We start from the raw sequence: 18944 nt of genomic DNA, 5'->3' as shown, positions 1-18944 counted from the left end.
TTAGATACTGTTTCCTGGCAAGATTCAGTAAAATCCTACTGAAATGCAGAGGGAACTCATTATTTTCCCTTTGGAAAAATTTGTTGATAGATGCACTGCAACAGCTATATTTGATTTTATTGTTTAGTCTGATGCTCAAATGCTATTTTGTCTATAGTTGACTGAGTTTTGATGCACACATAGTCGTGCACCACTAGTGTAGAATGTTTCACATTGTATTTATTTGTCCATCCACTCCTTGGTGGGATCTGCAGTATTCAAAAAGGGATAATAATCTGTAAGCCCTGGCTAAAGTCCTTTGGGGGTGTTAACAGCCAAACTGCTGTCTAAATTAGCCTTTGTGATTAACCTGAATGTGCCATTTGAAAGCAACCCGAGAAGGAGTTGGATTTTGGAAATATCCAATATAGCAGTATTATAATTCTCTGGATTCATAAGTGGGTGCAAACTGACTGCAGTAAAATTTTGATACTTTATATTAGTAAATGACCTGATCCTGCTACTGTGAACATACATTCAGGTTATATAAGTCTTGTAACACAACATTGTACATTATTATCTAGAAAAGAAAGATTATCATAATGCATAACAGAGTGTTTATATTTGAGGTCAGATGCTCAGCAATAGTTATCTTTTACATTTGTGTGCCATTGAGGCCTCCTGAAGTAAACCAGGGGCAAGGAATTATTGAGAGACTTTGGGTTGAAACTCAGAGTTTAATAGCCTCCCACTATGAAGGGGAGAAGAGGGAAAAAGTCTTACTATGAGGTAAGTTAGGAAAGCAATTCTTATGTGACATGTAAGAAATCTTAAATATTACAGGGAGGTTGCATAATCTGATTTTTAAAATTTATTTATTTAAAGAAAAGTTCTTTCTAAGTTGAACACGTGGCAGACAGGAAGATGATTATTACACAATTTAAGGTAGGTCTGAATGGTTTTTCTTTGAAGTGAAATGAACTGAAAACTTGCACCGCTTTTGAAATCTTGAATTCCTTTCTTGCAGGTGTTTACCATTGTAAAAGCATTGACAACAATTTCCACCCTTTTACTGGAATACATTGCTTTTAAGAGAGCTTTTAGATTAGACCTTGAACTGGTCTAAAGGCATAAATGTATAAATGTATAAAAATCTCCACTGTCAAAGTATTTCCTGTTAGCCTGCCTGTCAAATAACTAAGCTTGACTCAGCTCTAGGCTTTACTTAAGAAGCCATTCCTATGAATGTAGTGTGACAATCCATTTTTGTTAATGCAGGTTCTAGCTGCAGATCCATGGAATGCAGCACTCCCTTTGCAGTGCATTTCAAATCCAGATTCACTGAATGTGGCAGCTTACCTGGCCTACAGGATTTCACCTTACTGTCCTGAGCATAGTTACAGACACCTTCCAGAGTGTATTTTACAAGCTCTGTGCTAATCCTTAGTATTAGATGCAAGTGCAGAGTTCTGCTGAAGTCTGAACTCTCTGGATGCTGGAATATTATTGATAAAAATGTTACCAGAATTAATTTGGGATTTATTTTCTACTTAAATTGCTTTGTCATATTGCCATGGCAGGGGCAGGGCACATGTGGATTGGGTTAAGTGCCAAGTTCCAGCTTTGCCTTCTGAGGATATGGATCCATAGATATCTTCTTGACATTCTTTTTAGGGTACTGTTTTCTTAAAGTAGTCATTGTGATTAAAAATATTGTCCTGCTCTGGATCTTTCTCCTTCTCTCTCTCCAGCTGTGAAATATAAATTCTCTCACTGTGATTTAAGATTCAACGTTAACAGACGTTTCTGTCTCATGTATGTAAATATCCTTCTTGACCACTTGCCTGAGGTGTAATCCAGGGCCAGTCTGATTTTCCCTGCATTCTAAATTGTATTGACATCAGTCTATCATGTAATTCAGTGACAGTTGAACTTACTGGGAGCCTTTTGTTTTTTGGTTATTTTAGAAGTCTGAGTTCTGCACGTTTCTTACAGTCTTTAATAATACCATTTCTACATGATAAGCCTGAGCAGAGCAGTAAATAGAGCTGTACTGTTTTCTGTTGAACTCTGGACTTGCAAAGTTGCTTTACTGACTTCAGTCTCTTGAGTATTTTGGGGAAAATTGAAAAGCTTTCAGGTACACATTTTTTTATTTTATTGTTTTATGTTAAGTCACTGTCATAATTATGGATAGGTCAATTAAATGAGTGGTATTCTAATCAAGTAGGCACAGCTTTGCTCTCAGCACACATAGATCATTGCTGGTAGCTGCCAGGAATTTTATTGTAATCTTAATGCTTTAGAGGTTGACTAATATTATTATTTGTGTAGTGAGTTATCAATAATTATTCAGTTGAGGTTATTAGAGTACTTTTATCAACCTATGATTTAACAAGAGACTTCTCCGAGCTTATTTAATAGCAAGTCCTTGTCCCAGAAGAAGCAGCTTTACTTTTCAGAAAGCCTGAGATTTATCTCTTTAACATAATTTTGTTTATTATCCTTATATTAAAAAAAATCTGCATTTTTAAAGAATTGCCAGAGCAGTTTGACAAAAGCTGGTGTAACAGCAGCTAACCCATAGTAGTTTTAATTTCTTCTTGCCACTTCAAGATAACATGTACACTGTTTATTAGAACTATTTCTTTGAAATTTTAGGGCAGAACAATCTAATCAGTTGTAATTGCAAGATTGACTTTGTGCATAATCCAAGTCAAATAGTTGTGTCATCAAGCTCATAATTTTAGTGTATATGCTGGAAATGTTTTAGATCTTGATTATTGTTGGTGCTTCTACAGTGCCTCCCAATGAGTTTTTCTGGTACTATGCATTTTAAACAAATACCTTCAGGTTATTAATGCCAGGTGTGTTCCATGTAGAATGGCTACATGTGCCTATTCTTTTTAAATTGCAACAGACAGGAAGCACCACAGCTGAAAGTATCTTTGGTGTAGAACTTCATGGAGCAGCACTTGAGCTAATGATGGGGTTATATTTATAGAAGTTGCTCTGAAGAGGCACTCACAGTTTTGGAAATTAGTCTGAATTCTTTCAGTCTCTTGATTATTCTGTGGACCATTTGCTTTTCTGATCTGAGGCAATTTTCAGCTGTAGGCTGCCTGCTCTCATTCAGGTAGTTGGCTGCTGTTGAAAGTGTCGAGTTTTCTGACCATAATAAAAACAGTTTCTCCTGCAGGGAACACAGAGGTTTGAGGCAGCTTGTGCACAAGGTGCCATCTGTGTGTCTCAGTGTGTTTGTGGTTGCGAAATGGGTTAAGGAGGAGGCAGTATGGAGTGTCTTTCCATGCAGGAGTTATTTCATCAGTCCTGTCCTTCAGGACTGAGTATAAAGAAGTTTATAAAGACACAGTGTCATTGCATCCTTTGGAAACACTTAATGGGAAGCAGAGCCTGTTGGGTACCAAAGTTCCTAATGCAATTTCCATGCACACTGAATGTGGCCAATACTTCTCAAAAAAGCCACATGTATATTATGAAACTTGTGAGAAACAGTGCGAATATGATTTTAAAAAGCTTCTGATCTAAGGGGTATGACCTTATATCAACCCTGGACATGAGATATATGTCCTTTATAAAACACATTTTTGGTTACAGCTTGAAAAATGTATTTTCATGCACAGCCCAAAGAGCACATCAATATGAAGGACTTCAAGTTAAGGATAGAAAAAACCCACCATAGTAATCGAGTTCATGTTTGTGGTTGTTTATAGAGGTTTGTGTTGTGTTGACTGAGACTTTCTAGGAACAGAAGAAAATAGTTTATTTTTCAAATCAGTAGCCAGAATGTAGGGAACCAACACTAATGAGCATGTTTCCAAACAGTGGTAGAAAATACACCATCTTTCAAAGGAAGACACACTTGAGCTAGAGGTTAGCTAAGAATATTTGAAATATTTACTTACTTACAGTAGGAGACAGAAAAGTATTGAACAGACTTTGAAGGAAGTATAATTAGACCAATTAATCTAAAGCAATATTTTATTCTACTCAATAAGCTGTGATGGCAAAATTATTATTTAAACAAATTTGCATACGTAACAAAATCTACTTTTGTCATTAAGTTATGTAGGTTTATAGATACATGAAGTTTCATCAATACAGATCTTATACTATCTAATTAGATGTACAACAGCATTCTGTAAGGAAGACAAATAATAGCCTGTAGCAAATACATATTAATATATTAAATAATTTGGGTGATTGATTGTTTCAGGTTTCCTTTTTCTGTGTTTTCTCATAGCTCATTAACACTTCTCAAGAGTCAGCGCCGCTTTTTCAACTGCTGCTCATGAGTAGGATTGGATTTTTGTGCAAACTGAATCAAGTAAGAGGCCAGATTTTTAAAAAGAATTAGTTTTCTTCATTTCTTTGTTTTTTATCAAATCATTGCTAGCATCAGTCTTTTACATATATGCATCTACTTAGGCAAATGTATTTAGCTTCTTCTCAGCAGCTGAATTTGTGACTGTACTCAGCACTGTTGACTGTGACTGTCAGGAAAGTAATGGAATATTTTTCAAGTGCCCTCTCCATGCTTCATCGTGAGCTACATTTTCACTTCATTTTTAGAGATTAACTGAATTAACCCAGATTAAACCAATATTGAAAAAAAAATTAAAATAGATTTTTAACAAAGCAATAGCTTGTGCTTTTTCATATAGTAAATTTTTGCTTGTTTCTCAGCATTAAATATCTATTCCACATTGTTATTATATTGGGTTTTTTTGCAGAAGCCACACATGAGGTAAAAGCACAGTAAAAAGGGTCAGCCCTACCTATAGGCTAAAGTGGTATTTTTGCCCTCTGATCTGTCATTATTTTAATATTCAACTTGTTTACTGCAGTTGAAGTACAGGCAGTAAAATTGGTAGCCTAAAATCATGTTGAGGAGTAATTGAATTTTGGCCTTATTATGAACAGTGATGGACAACTAAACTGTTCATTCAGTTTTGTCTCACTGACTGACGTGCCCTCATGCAGCATATCAGGTTTGAGAATGAAGTGTTGACTGCAGTGAGGGCATGGGGAGATCATTTTTGATCTTTGAGTGGCTATAAATATTTGTTTCTGAGCAGAAAACAGATACTTGAGGACCAATTGAAACTTTCTTGCAGCACTACTGACAGGAAATAGTTTATTATAAAACTGCAAGTGTTGGTTTGCACACTCACATGAAATACAGTACCTGTGACAATAAAGAATGGTGTTACATATTGCAGTGGCAATCATGTAATGCATCACCTGTCACTTCAGAGAAACAGTGCCAATTGAATTTGCAAATGTGGCATCTATTTATTTCTACCAGTTCTGAGGAGACAAAATAACATGGAAGTGATGATTTCTTGTGACACATTCATGTCATGAAAATAACTGTTTTAACTTATGTTTTTGTTAATAGTTCATGTGGGGGTTTTATTTGTGTTTCTTTCAATGAACCCTATTTCTGTATGTTTATTGGTGCTTTTACCTGTCAATATGATGGAATCAAGAGCATTTACTGTAGAGCTGTGATGAAGGCTCACCAGCTTTGTGTATCTTTAAATAACTTCAGGCAAAAAAATGTGGAAATGAATAGTGACAGTAAAATAGTAGAATGACAATATATGCAGCATAAGGGGTTAGATTATCAAACATGTTTTGAAACAAGTGCTCAATGAACTTTACAATAATGATTAAGTGATGTAGGAGAGTAGCACCATGTCTTTGTCATTGAAAAAGTCCAGTGTGAGGTGTGTTGTTAGTACAGCATCACATCACAGCTTGTTAACTCTCCTTATAGGTAAGATTTACGTGCCCAAACTGTGCCCTCTGCAAACATGTCAATGGCAGCTGGAGGGTTCTCTGTTTCATGTGGCACAGGGTTAGTGTGTGTGGATGTGCCTGAACATTCATGTGTTTGTAGGCCATAATAAAGCCTGTTTAGGTGGCTGTGCCATCCCATCACCTTAGTTCAGGGAATCACAGAATCGTTTAGGTTGGAAAAGACCTCCAAGGTCATTGAGTCCAACCCTTGATCAACTAGACCATGTCATGAAGTGTTGCATCAAGTTGTTCCTTGAACACCTCCAGGGATGAGGACTCCACCGCCCCCCCGGACTGTCCGTTCCAATACCTGACCACCCTTTCAGTGAAGAGATCCTTCCTGGTGTCACACTAGTTATTGAACCAGAAGCCCATGTGAGCGGTTTTTGCCCTAAGACCCAGACACACACACGAATTAGGAGTTCCAAATACTTGTACAATCCATCCTGTTTCTGTATATCTAACTTTAGATGTGTCAGAAGTCTTCTTGATGCATGTGGATGCTGTGGATCTTTGAAACCTTGTGGCCCCATCTTTCAGAGACAGGGGTAAACCTTGGAGATATCGCAGCATAAATTTAAACAGTAGACCATTGAAAGGGAGGGCATTTATTAGAACTGTCTACATTTATGAAGCTTTCAAGATACCACCACTGCAAATATCTGTAACTTTGATGAATAAGTGAAACAAGGAACGTTGTGCTTGATACTGACCTTTAACATAAACAGGTCCTCTTGGTGGAGCTTTTGCACATAGTTTGATTAATGTATCTTCCAAAGACCTGCATGTTTTTAAAGAGTCTGGTCCTTTGCAGTTGCAGCTTGTGAAAACAACTTTCTGCAAGCTCTTATGGTACTTACTGTATTTCAGTAGCACTCCTTTTATAACAACATCATCAACAGAGAGGAGAGTTGCCCTGTGTTCAGTGGCTTAGTTAAGATGCAACTGCTCTGAAGAGTAAGATGTGCATAGGCATTTCTGTCAGTAGGTATTCTCTGAGCTTCCAGGTATCATTTAAATTTCATTAAACTTCAGGGTGATGGTCAAAATGAAACTAGATGCATATTGATTTCTTCTACTCCACAGCCCTTTTGGAATTCTAACCTAAGTTCTGTCCTGTAAAAGTAGAAAAAAAAATTGGGAGTGGATTTCCTGCTTTGCCTCCAACATAAGTAAGGTCAGTATATTAACACTGTAAGAAGGAACAAAGGCTTGATGCTGCCATGTCCTCCTGGTCCTGCAGTTGGAAATGTGCCAGGAAGGGAGTGTTCTCTGAGGGAGCTGCAGAGAGCTCGGCCTTTCATTTCTCTTAAAAGGAGAAGGAACTGCAAATGAGTAAGGGCAGTGCATTTGTGTTAAGTATAAACAATGCTTTAAGCCTGCCCAGAGAATGGGGGAAATCTATGGAACTTCCCTGCTTATATTTTGCTTCTGAAATGTGGTGTGTCGACAAAATGATGTGTATAAGCATAAAATTCTAGAGCACAATACCTATTTCTCAATATTTTAGTTTTGGTCTGTAAAGTTCCTGTTGTTCTTCACAGTATTTTTCATTGTCTCAGCACTGTATTTTCTTTATGTATTTCTAAGTTTTTTTATCCTGTTACAGAGTTTGGTCTTTTGCAGGTTATTCTCTGTTTAAGAACTTGAGATCACAAAACTTTACTACTAGGTTACTGCTAGTGAATGTATTACTTTATATGTGATTATAAACTAGTCAAAAACATATATTTAAAAAAAAAAATCAAAAGGGGCACTCTTGTTTAAATTAGTGTAAAGTATAATTCAGATTATAATATTCTTCTTTTCTGCTGAATTTCGGTAGCTAAAACTCTCCAGTGTATTTCTGGAGTTCTTGTTCTTAAGAATTTACTTAGAAAAATAATCCTAAGTAGCATTTTTTAAAAATATGTGCAGGAATATATGTTTATCACTGATTTTTAATTTAAAGTATGACCTTACATATAATATTCTGCATTGATGCTGCTACTCTGTCATTCTTCAACAAAAAATTATTTTCTTCAAGGAATTATTTCTATTTTTCTATGGATTTTCTTTGTTTCTGATATTCCAGACTCAAATCGACCTTGAATTTAAGGGAGTTTAACCTAAACATTAACTGGCTCTTCAACTTTCTTTTGTTTATTTTTTTTTATTTTGTGTGCTCATCTCAGGTTACACAAACTCATTTGAGGATGCAAAGCTTCTTACAAGAGGTGGTTCAGAAATCATTTAGGGGCAAAGACTCCACTTGGAGTTTGGAATGAATATTCACATAAAATGTGCTGGTGTGCATGAAATAAAATCCAGTTCTCCTGGGGGTTTGTAATCGTCTTCTGAAGCTGAATCCAGCAGTTACACTCGTCAGCATGAACATAATAAAACATTGCAAATACATAAGCAAGTTATTAAGTAAATTAAATACCAGTGTTTATATCTCTGAGGAGCGCTGCAAATAGATTATAGTTTATTTGTCTCTGTTCTGTAAGCCAAGAAATAAGCCAATATGTGTTACAAGGATTTCCATAGACTCAGAATTGTAGGATTTTCTGAGCCTGGTTCTGTCTCCACTCTGTACTATAAACAGGATTAATAGGGACCTTGAGAACACCTGTATCTTCATTCTGGAAACCTGTCATTTGAGATTGACTTACCAGGATATTTCTTTTTCTTCAGTAATTGTAATCAAATTATTACTGTACATGAACAAATGTATCTGCTTTATCTGATCTTGTGGGTGAAAGATTAATAATTCAAAGATGAACTGAGAACTTGGAACACTTCCATTGCAGTGTAGCTTTTTAAAACCACTGATTCTTCTCTGCATTTCATTTTTGGTTGAGTGCAAGCCCTTTAGAACAAGATAAAAGCAAGTACAGTTGTTTGGGGATTTTTTAACTTGTATGCCTTTGATAGATACAGTCAGAATTGAACTTGAGAATGGGCTCCAATGCAGTTCCAATTGCATGGTCCACTAAAACAAAGCTAAATGGTATTAAGAAACTTTGCATTAGAGACATGCATTACTAGTAGATTTATCTTTACAAGTTTTTGGACATTAAGATCTTAGACAGAAAGTTAACATTGCAACTTCTTTAATCTGCTGAAACAGAGGATACATATGAATTATATATCATTTTTAGATCGAATATTAGAGGCCTTCTTTTTTAAATTGTTATTTGGAATTGTCTGTGTGATACCTGAAAAAATCTAAAGAAAGTGGAAAATACAAAAAAATTACAAAGTTTTAGGTTTGGTTTGGGTTTTTTTAAGCTGTAAGTAATTTTTGCATTGTGTGTATTTAAGTGTCATTCTGTGCCTAGGAACAGTCACTTTGTGCTGAATTGGAAGGAATTCCTGCCACGCCATTTACCTTCTTGGTCCTACTTTGCCTCTTACTCTGCCCATGCGTCTGTTAAGGGCACTGCTGTGATGTGGATTGAGGAGCTGCTCTGACTTTAAAGAACCTTTTAAAGTTTGCTGATGCAGGTTCATAATATGGACACTGAAACAATTGTACACAATTAAGGTCACTGTGGTGTGGTGAGAGGAGTAAGTAACAAGCTGAGGGAAAAGGCAGAGACTCCAAACCCTTGGCTGACTTCATATGTTATCAAGCTGAAGCCAAAATGTGACTTTCCACAATTTTAAACCAATATGGAAGAATGAATCAAAGATATATATTATTTTATTAAAACTACAGATAACATATGCAATTTTATTTCATGGTGTCCCCCAAGTATATACAGATAGCACGTGATTCTGAGTCATTGCAATATTCACTACATGCCATAAACAAAATAGTTGTCATCCTAAACCTATCACTTTCAGTGTTTTCTCAGAGATTTTCTTTTTCCATTCCATTCCTTGTAGAGTGTTATAGGGCTTTTATTATTTTTAATAACAATAAATCTCATTATTGTCAGTAAACAGGACTCTGCACTTGTTCATAATCAGAACAACAACGGCATATATTACCTGATATATACTCTGCTGCAAATGTATTTCACATAAAGCAAGTCCCTGATTTTGCTGTATGTAGTCTCGATCATCACTGAAGGGAAGGAAATCTGTGTCAGTGTCTCATTTCCACATTTGCTGTTTGCTTTGTCTGTGGTGCCCATCACCAGCAAAGCAAACCAAGCTTTATTTCAGGAGGGAGAAAGCCATAAAACCAACCCATTAACTCTTGAATGTGCCAGAAGTTCCTTATTTCTTGAAGTGATTACCAGAAACCATAGTTCTTGCAGGAGGTGCTCTGTGCCTTTGCTGCTGCTGTGGCAATCCCACTCCGGAGTGGGATACCCCTCCTTGGTGCCTGCCTGGATCCTTTTTGGAGGATGGAGGGAATTTTTTTTTTTCAGTGAAACTGGTAACAAATTCCATAATACATTTGGCACCTGAGTTCAAAATGTTCTACATCAGTTTTAAAGGCCAGCCCTGTCAAACCTCAGCTCATCAGGTTGATTTGTGTGCCCTCCTGCACAGACACACACACGTCCACACGAGCTTCCCTCCACATTCTGGTCCAAGAGCATCCTATAGTTAATGGTCTGCGAAATGTATTTTCTAGGGGCAACAAGCAGGTACATTTCACACACAGACCTTCAGGTATAGGATCCATGAAATAGTTTTCCCCTAAGAGAAAAATTAAAAGAGGGAAAGTCCAAGTATATGTCTGATACTTAATATTTTGGATCGTGCAGTAATTCTGAGCAATAGAGCAATTGCTTCAGGCAGTTCTGCTGAACTCCATTTGATTAAAACCTCTAAGTATTTTAGGAAAATAAAAAATACCAGTTAGCAATAAATTTTTAGAATTATTTTATCATATCAAGTTTAAATGGCTAACTTGGTGCAAAGATATAAAGTTTAAGTAAGAATTGCAGTACTTATTTTTGCAGTCCTTAACAATAACTTATCCAATTTAAGACTCAGATAACATGGTTACAGCAGTTTGTGGTCAGGTTTTTTTACATGACTAATGTTTCTGAGTTTTTCCAATCTTTTTAGCACTGATCATTTCCACACACACCCCCTTTATGGTGGGAAGGACTTAAGTTCTTAAATTTAACGAAGGTAGAAGTTGCTAACCAGGATTTTTGCTATCAAGGGTACCTCAAATAGAATTCAAAATTAAATGCTAAAGTATTGAAGATGCTGGTTTGAATTCAGCATGCATGGCAAAGAATAAATTCTGCAGAAACTGAAATTTACGTTTATTGCATTTTTTAAGTAAGCTTATTTTTAAAGCAGTGAGAACTATTTATTTTTTGTCCTCTAACCCAACTTCTGTCAACGCTTTTGAATATCCAGCACCACAGGTAAAAGGAGGGACAGTAGTTTGTGTGTCCTGTGGCCAAATGCTTGCAGTGGAGAGCTTTTTCAGTTCAGTAGTGAAAACAGCACTTGCTAACACAGAGAAACCTGAGAATTATCTCGTTTTTTCTTCCCTATTACATTGAATTGTTACCAGAACATAAAAATATGTTTCAGCTATTTGTAATATGTGGCAGAATTGCTCTTTCCTTTTTATGACTTAGTGGTTACATAATTGTAGAATACTTAAAAAGGCAGAATTTTGCTTTGTGCCAATTTTTGTAGAAGTGTTATGTAATTTTGCTACGCTTTGGCCACTTATATGTCATTTTTAGTATTAGACACTACAATAAGCTAAGTGGAAAGGGGGATTCAAAGTGATGAGAGAATTGTAATTTTTTTTTGTTGGGCGCTTTTTTTTATTCTTGCTGTTTTATTAAATATTCTCAGAAGGAAGCAGGGAAATTAATGAGATGGTTTTGCATCCCTGTGTCAAAGCAGTTTTACTTTGACACAATAAATATGTTGCTTTTCATTCTATGTATCTTAAAAAGAAACAAGACTGACAGTATTATTAAAGTACATTAAGTAGGCATTAAGACAAGAGTGATTTGCACTGAGAGACAGGGAAGTGATGTTTTTTTCTCTCTCATAGTGGTTAAGCACATATCCCTGTGAGGGAGGGGAAAAGATGACAACAAGTTCTAGAGGTACTTTTGTTTTTTGTCCTATCAGATATGGAATTTCTAATTTTATTTTTAAGGACAGCAGAAATCTGTTTAAAAATACAGTCTTGAGTAATATATACACAGATTTGCATCCACTCCCTTGTTAAAATGTGATGTAAAGAGAATACAGTGAATATACTTTGTAAAGCAAGCCAGTGTTTCTATAGTTTTATGGGGGTTTTTTGTATGCACCAGTGGATGTATGGTCTTGGGAACTTTGGGGAGTTAATCATAGGTGGTGTGATATCTTTGGTTTTCTTCTAAAATTTTCTGTACTCCTGATGTCATGAGAACAAGATTTGTTTTAGAAGTGTTTTTAAAGACATTTTTTACCCATCACCAATTCTAATTAAAAAGTGAAAATGTTTTTCAGATCCTTTCTGAAAACTTGCAGTAGCTTTTATCCCTTTGAGGTGATCCTCACTGCCTCTCATTTCTGTATTTCCCATAAATGTGCATAAACCTTTTACAGGCACAGCCATGTTTGTCACTCATATCTTGGATCAGTTCATGGTTCTACGTGTCCCTTGTCCATGTGTCCCTACTGCAATCCAAGCTGCCACCACACTGCTGTAATTGGCAGAGCAGTTCATCATCTCGTGCTTCACTGCCTGCAAAGCTGCTTTGAAAGCCCTTACTTGTGGCTGTTGTTAAAATCCCTGGTTGCAGAATTTCAAAGTTCTTTTTTTTCAAAAGAGTAGCAGATGTTTTTCTCCATACTTATACCAGTGGCTAGTGAAGCAAAGTGCTTCAAAACTGACATATGTTCCACACTGTCATTCTAGTGGGTAATTCATAGAGAACTGAACAAAGACATAGCAGGATGGTCTTGTTACCAGTTCTACTCTACAGGCATTTGCTCCAGATTGTGCTCTTCTCCTGAGTGTTATTTTTCTGTGTCACTTACTTTTCTCTTATTCTTGCTTATATTTTTAACTTCTACATCTCAAGGTACTCTCCAAGCCTAAAGCTATGGTTGTCTTCTCATTAATAAAACCCATTCTTCATTTTAAATCCCACGGGGTGTTCAGCACCATTTTTGTTGGAGGACAAGGTCTCTATTTGACTTCCTATACAGAAAACCAGGTGTTTCTGACCTTTAAAGTCCAAGCACAGAGCAGATGGGTGCAGGGGAGAGCTGGCCCAGAATTTCCTGTTCCTGAGTGTTTGCAGAACAGCATCAGTTTTTCTGGTCAGTATTCTAACTGTACCCATTTACAGCAAGAAATAACAGATAGAATCAGTTTATTTTTCTTCCTTTGTTCAAAGAGAAAACTTAAGATGGAAAAAAGTATCAGTGACTTTGTGAGGTGTAGCAGATGATTAAATGGGATGTGAAGGCTTAATTGAAGCTTCTTTTTGAGCTTCATTTTGAGTTAGAAGAGTTATGTCTGTCTTAAAAATGTTGCTCATGAATAGTATTGAAAGCAGCTGTACCTGAAGATTTAATCAAGTAGCTGCTACATGGCAAAATTATGATTACCAGTAGAGATGTGAGTTTAGTACTTGGAGCCACCAACCAGCCAGTAGAGCCTCCCTGTCCAGGCACTGCACAGTCCCTTCCAGTCTGGACAGATGTAATTGCAAGAACCCACAGATAAACTGATTTTTCAGGGAAGTATAAAGAAGTCCTTGTGACTAACTGCATGGGAAGCAGTGGAAGCTTAACAGCTGTTGAATGTTATCAGCATATTTGGGGGGAAAGCTGTACAAGTTCAAAGCGCAAATAATATAATTGCCTGTGACATGTCAGTTTATACATCTTTGGTTTTGTCATGGTTAATACAAGATCAAGTACTGACAAAGGCATTTATGCTGGAAATGCTTAAATGAAAGAATGCATCTTTCATGGAAATGCATTGAACTAAATGTTCACTTCAGGCTATTGAATGACAGAGCCATCTTATTTGACCAAATGCACGTTATTCTGTCTTTCATGCTCTCATTTATTCCCATCATGTGCTCTGAAGTCCTGCTTGGAGTGTCTATTCTCAGCATAAAACTGTTTGTCAAATTTCTATTAAGCTTAAGGTGAAAAATTAATGAGCCATTCACTTCAGATATTTCAAAACTAATATGCTCTATTATTAATGCAGCAGAAAGTCAAAGATGTGGGTATGTACAATTATGGTTTAGTGTTCAGCCAGACTACTTTTTTCCCTGTATTTTGGAGGGAGCATCATTAAAATGGTGTTTCAGGTCATATTTTGATGAATTCTATCAATAAACTTTTTAGACAAGTTTAGTTGTTAACTTTTTGTTTTATCAGATCCAGGCAGAGGGTGACTTTAATAAACAGATAATGATGAAATTCAATATTCTGCCCAATTTTCCTTTGAATCTGGAATTTAAACAAAAAATAACAAAAAATTGATTCACATAGCATAAAACTTTATTAGGGAAACATTAATAAAGGCCTATTTGCATAATACTGAAGAACCTGTGAGTGAAGTAATATTCTTTTAACTAGAGATATGGCATCGTGACTAACTCCTGTTTATGTGCTCTGATTTTTCAGACTTCACAAAAGTCACCGAAACAGTGATACAATTGTACTTTAACCTAGAATTGAGTGGAATGTGGTGCAGAAATATTACTATTAAATTCTCCCAGTAAAAGCTTTTCATAAATCTCAGAAAATCTCACAAATACCAGTAAGTCCAGTGATTGCTCACTGGGAAATGCTGGGTTACAAGGGTGTGCTCCAGACTGAGCAGTGTGGAAACTGATGCTCAAGGTTTGTGCTTGCTTTGAAAAAGAAAACATAAAACCTGCAAAAGCAGAAATGCAGGCCTTGCTTTCTGTGCAGAAACTTTCTAAAGTTTGCCTCTTTCTGTGATCCTTAAATTAACTTAATAATTGATTACCATATTTTTCTTCTTGCTTTACAGTAAGTTCTCTAGAGACTTTCTAAAATGAATCGTGGTTCTAGGCCTGGCACAGTTAGATTGTTAGACTTGCAGAGAAGAAGGAATTCTGTTTCTTGGAAGAGTTTCATGCTATAAAACTAAATTTCATTACAAGCAAAATGTCAAATTTAAATTATCTTCAAAGCATTTGTGTTCCCACAGATCCTGCAAGCACTGTGTGCTCCAAAGAGTTTGGCATCCAGCAGAGAAAGTGCCAGCAAGAATCTCAAAGTTCTTTGGATATGTTGGTTTCTTTATGAAGTTGCACTGCAGTGTTTCAGAGTCAGTCCAGCCCCAAGCCCATGGGTATTTAAAAACTGAATGGTTGGGCTTTAACGAGCAGCCTTGGAAATCTCTGGATTTTTAAGTGTGCACTGGAGAGATTGGTCTTGAAGCTTTCCCTTCTGAAACCTGATCGGGATGCAGATGGTTTTCCTGCCTCCCGACCAGGCTGCTCTCGTGGAACTATTAAATGTCTGGAGAAGGAAAGGGACTCTACAGTTTTCTTTTCCATCTTCTATTGTGAAATGGTTCATTTTTAAACATGGTGGGATTTTCTCCTATAAGTTGTTCTCAAAAGTGTCTTTCACAGCTCATTCAGGCATGAAGCTCAAGTTCTGAGTAACTGGAGAAGGGAGAGATGCTTCTCATCTGAGCATTTTGAGCCTCATTGCTCCTCTAATACAGTCTGCAGATTGATAAACACTAGGCAGAAAGTAATGTCCCAATTGCCCATCTCTGATGGACATTTTAGGTTTCTTTTTGATTCCAAAAATTGACTCTCAGAGCTTGATCAGACTTGATTTTAACATCAGTTTACTCAAGTGACCACTTTGAGAGATTCTGAACCCAGTTCAACTTTGATAAGACAAACCTTTTTTCCAAATTATAATGTTTTGAACCCGTTTTTCCTTTCCACTTAAAAATTAGTCTGATTCTTTCAAAGTGAACACTGATAACCTTGCCACTGTGTATGAAAGCTGAACCAAGCTTTTTGTTTTTTCATAATTAAATGATACAGCTTTGGTCAATTTTTACATTATGATTAAGGGCATATTGTAAAATACCTCAGGAGTTTCTAGCATTGAAAGAATGAAAAATGGAGAATGTGACCGGATTTTTATTTTTTTTTACATTGTGGTTCAGCAGCAGCCCTGATAGTAGTTTTATAGAAATTTATTAAAGCTGTGCTGCTGATTTCTGATAGCTGCCTCCCTTTGTGATTGCAGTCACGCAGGATGTAAAGGATGCCTTTGGGTAGTAAAGAACTCCATGTCGACAGAAAATATGGTGTTTGTTTCAAAGAGCTCTCAGAGGGAGGCCTTGTAGTCTGAATCGCTGGTTGAAAGCTTGGAAATGATTCAGTGGGGGCTGGTATATTTGAAGGCTTTGAGAGTGTTGTGTGTTGTTCTAGAGCTGTGTCCTGCCCCAGGCTTAGCAACCTGCGCTCCTTCTCCTTGGTGGGCTTTTCCTCTTCAAGAGTGCTCTTGCTTTCCATGGGAAGAGATGATGCCTATGTTAGACCAGATAAAATAGCTGAGAAAAACAGGTGTTTTGTCATGAAGTGCTTGAGAGCATTTCCATGTGCAGAATTAGCCCGTTTTTTTTTTCCAGTTCTGTCAGTTGGTCTCCCAAAATATCTCATTATCTCATCAGAAACCTTTCCGTAATTAAATGTTGGGCAGGCATGTGTGTTGTGTGTAGGAACTCACATTTTTTTGGCTAAAGGGATACTTTAATATTTCTGTGATTGCTGATATTGAGAGGTTTGTGCTATGGCTTCTAAAATTTTTTAAGATGCAAATTATGTATTTATATGCTTTCTGATCCATATCGTAGTCAACTTGATGTGTGTGTCTGTTTAGTGCCCTGTAAATCCAGACCTCCTTCAGCTGAACCTTCAGCTTCCCATCACAGAAATACTCCTGTATTTATAAAATAAATTAGGGTCACCTCAGATGTGTGGAACCCACTTTGATTGTGATCTTTGGTGTATATTAAAATTTTCAGGCTTTCTGGTATATGCAGGGAAGAACAGCTCATCAAGGTGCCAGTATATTACCAACGTACCTCATTTGTGGTGTGTTTCTTGTCAAAGTTCTCACAAAAACTTGTTTGTATGATGGCACTAAAACTGTTTAAGGGGTGAGCTAAGTAGCAGGTCTTTTGTAGGCAAAACAAAGCCTTATCAGTAGTAACACTGTTCAAGGCAGTCAAGTCTTGGCACATGATTTCAGGCTATTTAAATGTCTGCTCCTCCCTATAAGGCTGTGTTCAGTTTTTGCTTGATTTTAAAAGTTATTGCTATTGTATTTTTCAGTGATTCCTCTAAGTACATTCCAATTTAATTTGTTGTGTTTAAGTCACATAAAATCTTACATCTCCATGGGGTTTTTGTCAACTTTTTTCTTGTGAATTCTTGCCCAAATATTTAATACGTACATGCAGTTTTGTGGTACGTGTTCTTGAAGAGACTTTTTTTTTTAATAAGGTAAGTACAAAATGACAGCTGCTTATCTAAATTGGTGGTTTTAAGATATTTGCATTTTTTGTTTGGTGTATGACAGGGAGAAATCTGTTTTTCATTTATAAAATTGCTCTTTTTGTTGTTTTAGATGGAAGCTACAGGCAAAATCGACTGAACCTCACAACACTCTTGGTACAACCAATTTCTGCAGTGCTTGCCAGAAAACTTCTTTCTTTACCTGAGGACAGTGTCCAAAAAGATAGGTGTGTACCACTCCAGCTGCCAGCTACAGGTAATGCTTTTAAAACACACTTTCCCTCTAACTATGGAATGTTCCTCAAGAACTCCAAACCCATTTTCTGTAACTGTATACAACTAAAAGGTTTAGCTGATCAGGTGTATGTTTTGCTTAGCTGCTTTTTAGAAAAGACTATGAACAGTCTAAAAATTATGCTCCTAAAATCTGCCTGTTGGAAAAAACAAATAATTCTCTTAGAATAAGGCATTAAGCACTGATGCTTAATATTGACTTAAAAGCTCTTCTGTGTAGATACCATCACTAGGTAAGTTTTGTTAATGCTGCAGTTAAGAATGTGAGTTCAACATTGAGGCTCTAAGAATTATTTTGTGTTTTTTTTCTTGTCTTAGGCATAATAATACTGTAATTCTAACATAGTTACATCTCTGTGTTCCTTCATTTGTATCTGCTATAGAATAAACAATGTATTGTTATCTGAACCTTCAGGCAACATTTTCTCTAAGTTTCACCAGGAATATGGTCATCACGATAAGAACAAAGGACCCTGAGTAGAGCCAGATGTAATGAAAGAGTGCATTCAGAGTATCTATTTAGAAATAATGCCATTAGCAAAGTCACACAGATTAGTGCTTGAACAAACTTACAGCTTGTGTAGGGGGGAAAAAGTAAGATACAGTCTTCCAGAAAAGATGCTGCACAGTGTTTCAATGAAGGAACAGCTTCCAGAGGATGTTCTACATGAGATGCATGTTTGAACAGTAATTCTGTCTTCCTTTTTGTTTTGTACCTGTCTATCTTCATCAGAAAAAAAAATTGCAAGAAAACTGGTGTATTTTTTTATAATACCTGTTTAAATGAAATGATTTGAAGCTGTGGTCTTGGACGGGGGGAAGCAAATTACGTTGGCCACTGTATCCTGTGCTACACCAGTGGTGATAACAATAAAAGCTAATTTTAAGGCAACCAATGTACTGTCACATATGTGCTGTATCACTTGTTTATTGCATTTGGAAAGTTATTGTGGAAAAGGAGTACAATACAACAAGTAATAAAAAAGGGTTGATTAATTTTATGACTTGTGTTAGCATTTGTAGTTATACATACTAAACAGGAAGGCAGAAGGCCTCATGCTTCATGGCTTAAGCTGCTGTGGTCAGGCAGGACTGTCACTCTCCACGTATGGTGACTAGGTATTTTAAAGATGATCTGATTGTCCCCACAACCACAGTAGAAAAGGGAAAAAAGGTCATTTTGTAAGGAACCAAGTGTATAACCATTCCGGGTGGGATGTGTGGGGCTTGCTAGCATTGATGGAACTTTAAGCAGCTGAAGTGCCTGAAGGAAAGCACGAGTTTGAGCTGGCAAATGACACTCATTTTAGGATAAAAGGCTTCACAGTATCTGTTTCTCAAAAAGCTTTCTGTGGAGGCTGCAGGACAGAATCACCTCGAGGGCAG

The 18944-nt window shown here is 36.7% G+C and overlaps 1 protein-coding gene across 10 annotated transcripts in view; it reads left to right on the top strand.

The window, feature by feature from the left end:
- The window catches only part of NAALADL2 (N-acetylated alpha-linked acidic dipeptidase like 2), a 439661-nt gene that overhangs the window by 308549 nt on the left and 112168 nt on the right, over positions 1-18944 (top strand). For all 10 annotated transcript variants that reach the window (XM_071566282.1, XM_071566279.1, XM_071566281.1 and 7 more), the window contains one exon: positions 17377-17520. In XM_071566282.1, coding sequence (XP_071422383.1) covers positions 17377-17520 — 144 coding nt within the window. The remainder of the gene's footprint in view (positions 1-17376; positions 17521-18944) is intronic.

Source organism: Pithys albifrons, chromosome 11 (assembly GCF_047495875.1).
Source record: "Pithys albifrons albifrons isolate INPA30051 chromosome 11, PitAlb_v1, whole genome shotgun sequence".
Lineage (NCBI taxonomy): Eukaryota > Metazoa > Chordata > Aves > Passeriformes > Thamnophilidae > Pithys > Pithys albifrons.
This window is presented reverse-complemented; position numbering and strand designations above follow the sequence as displayed.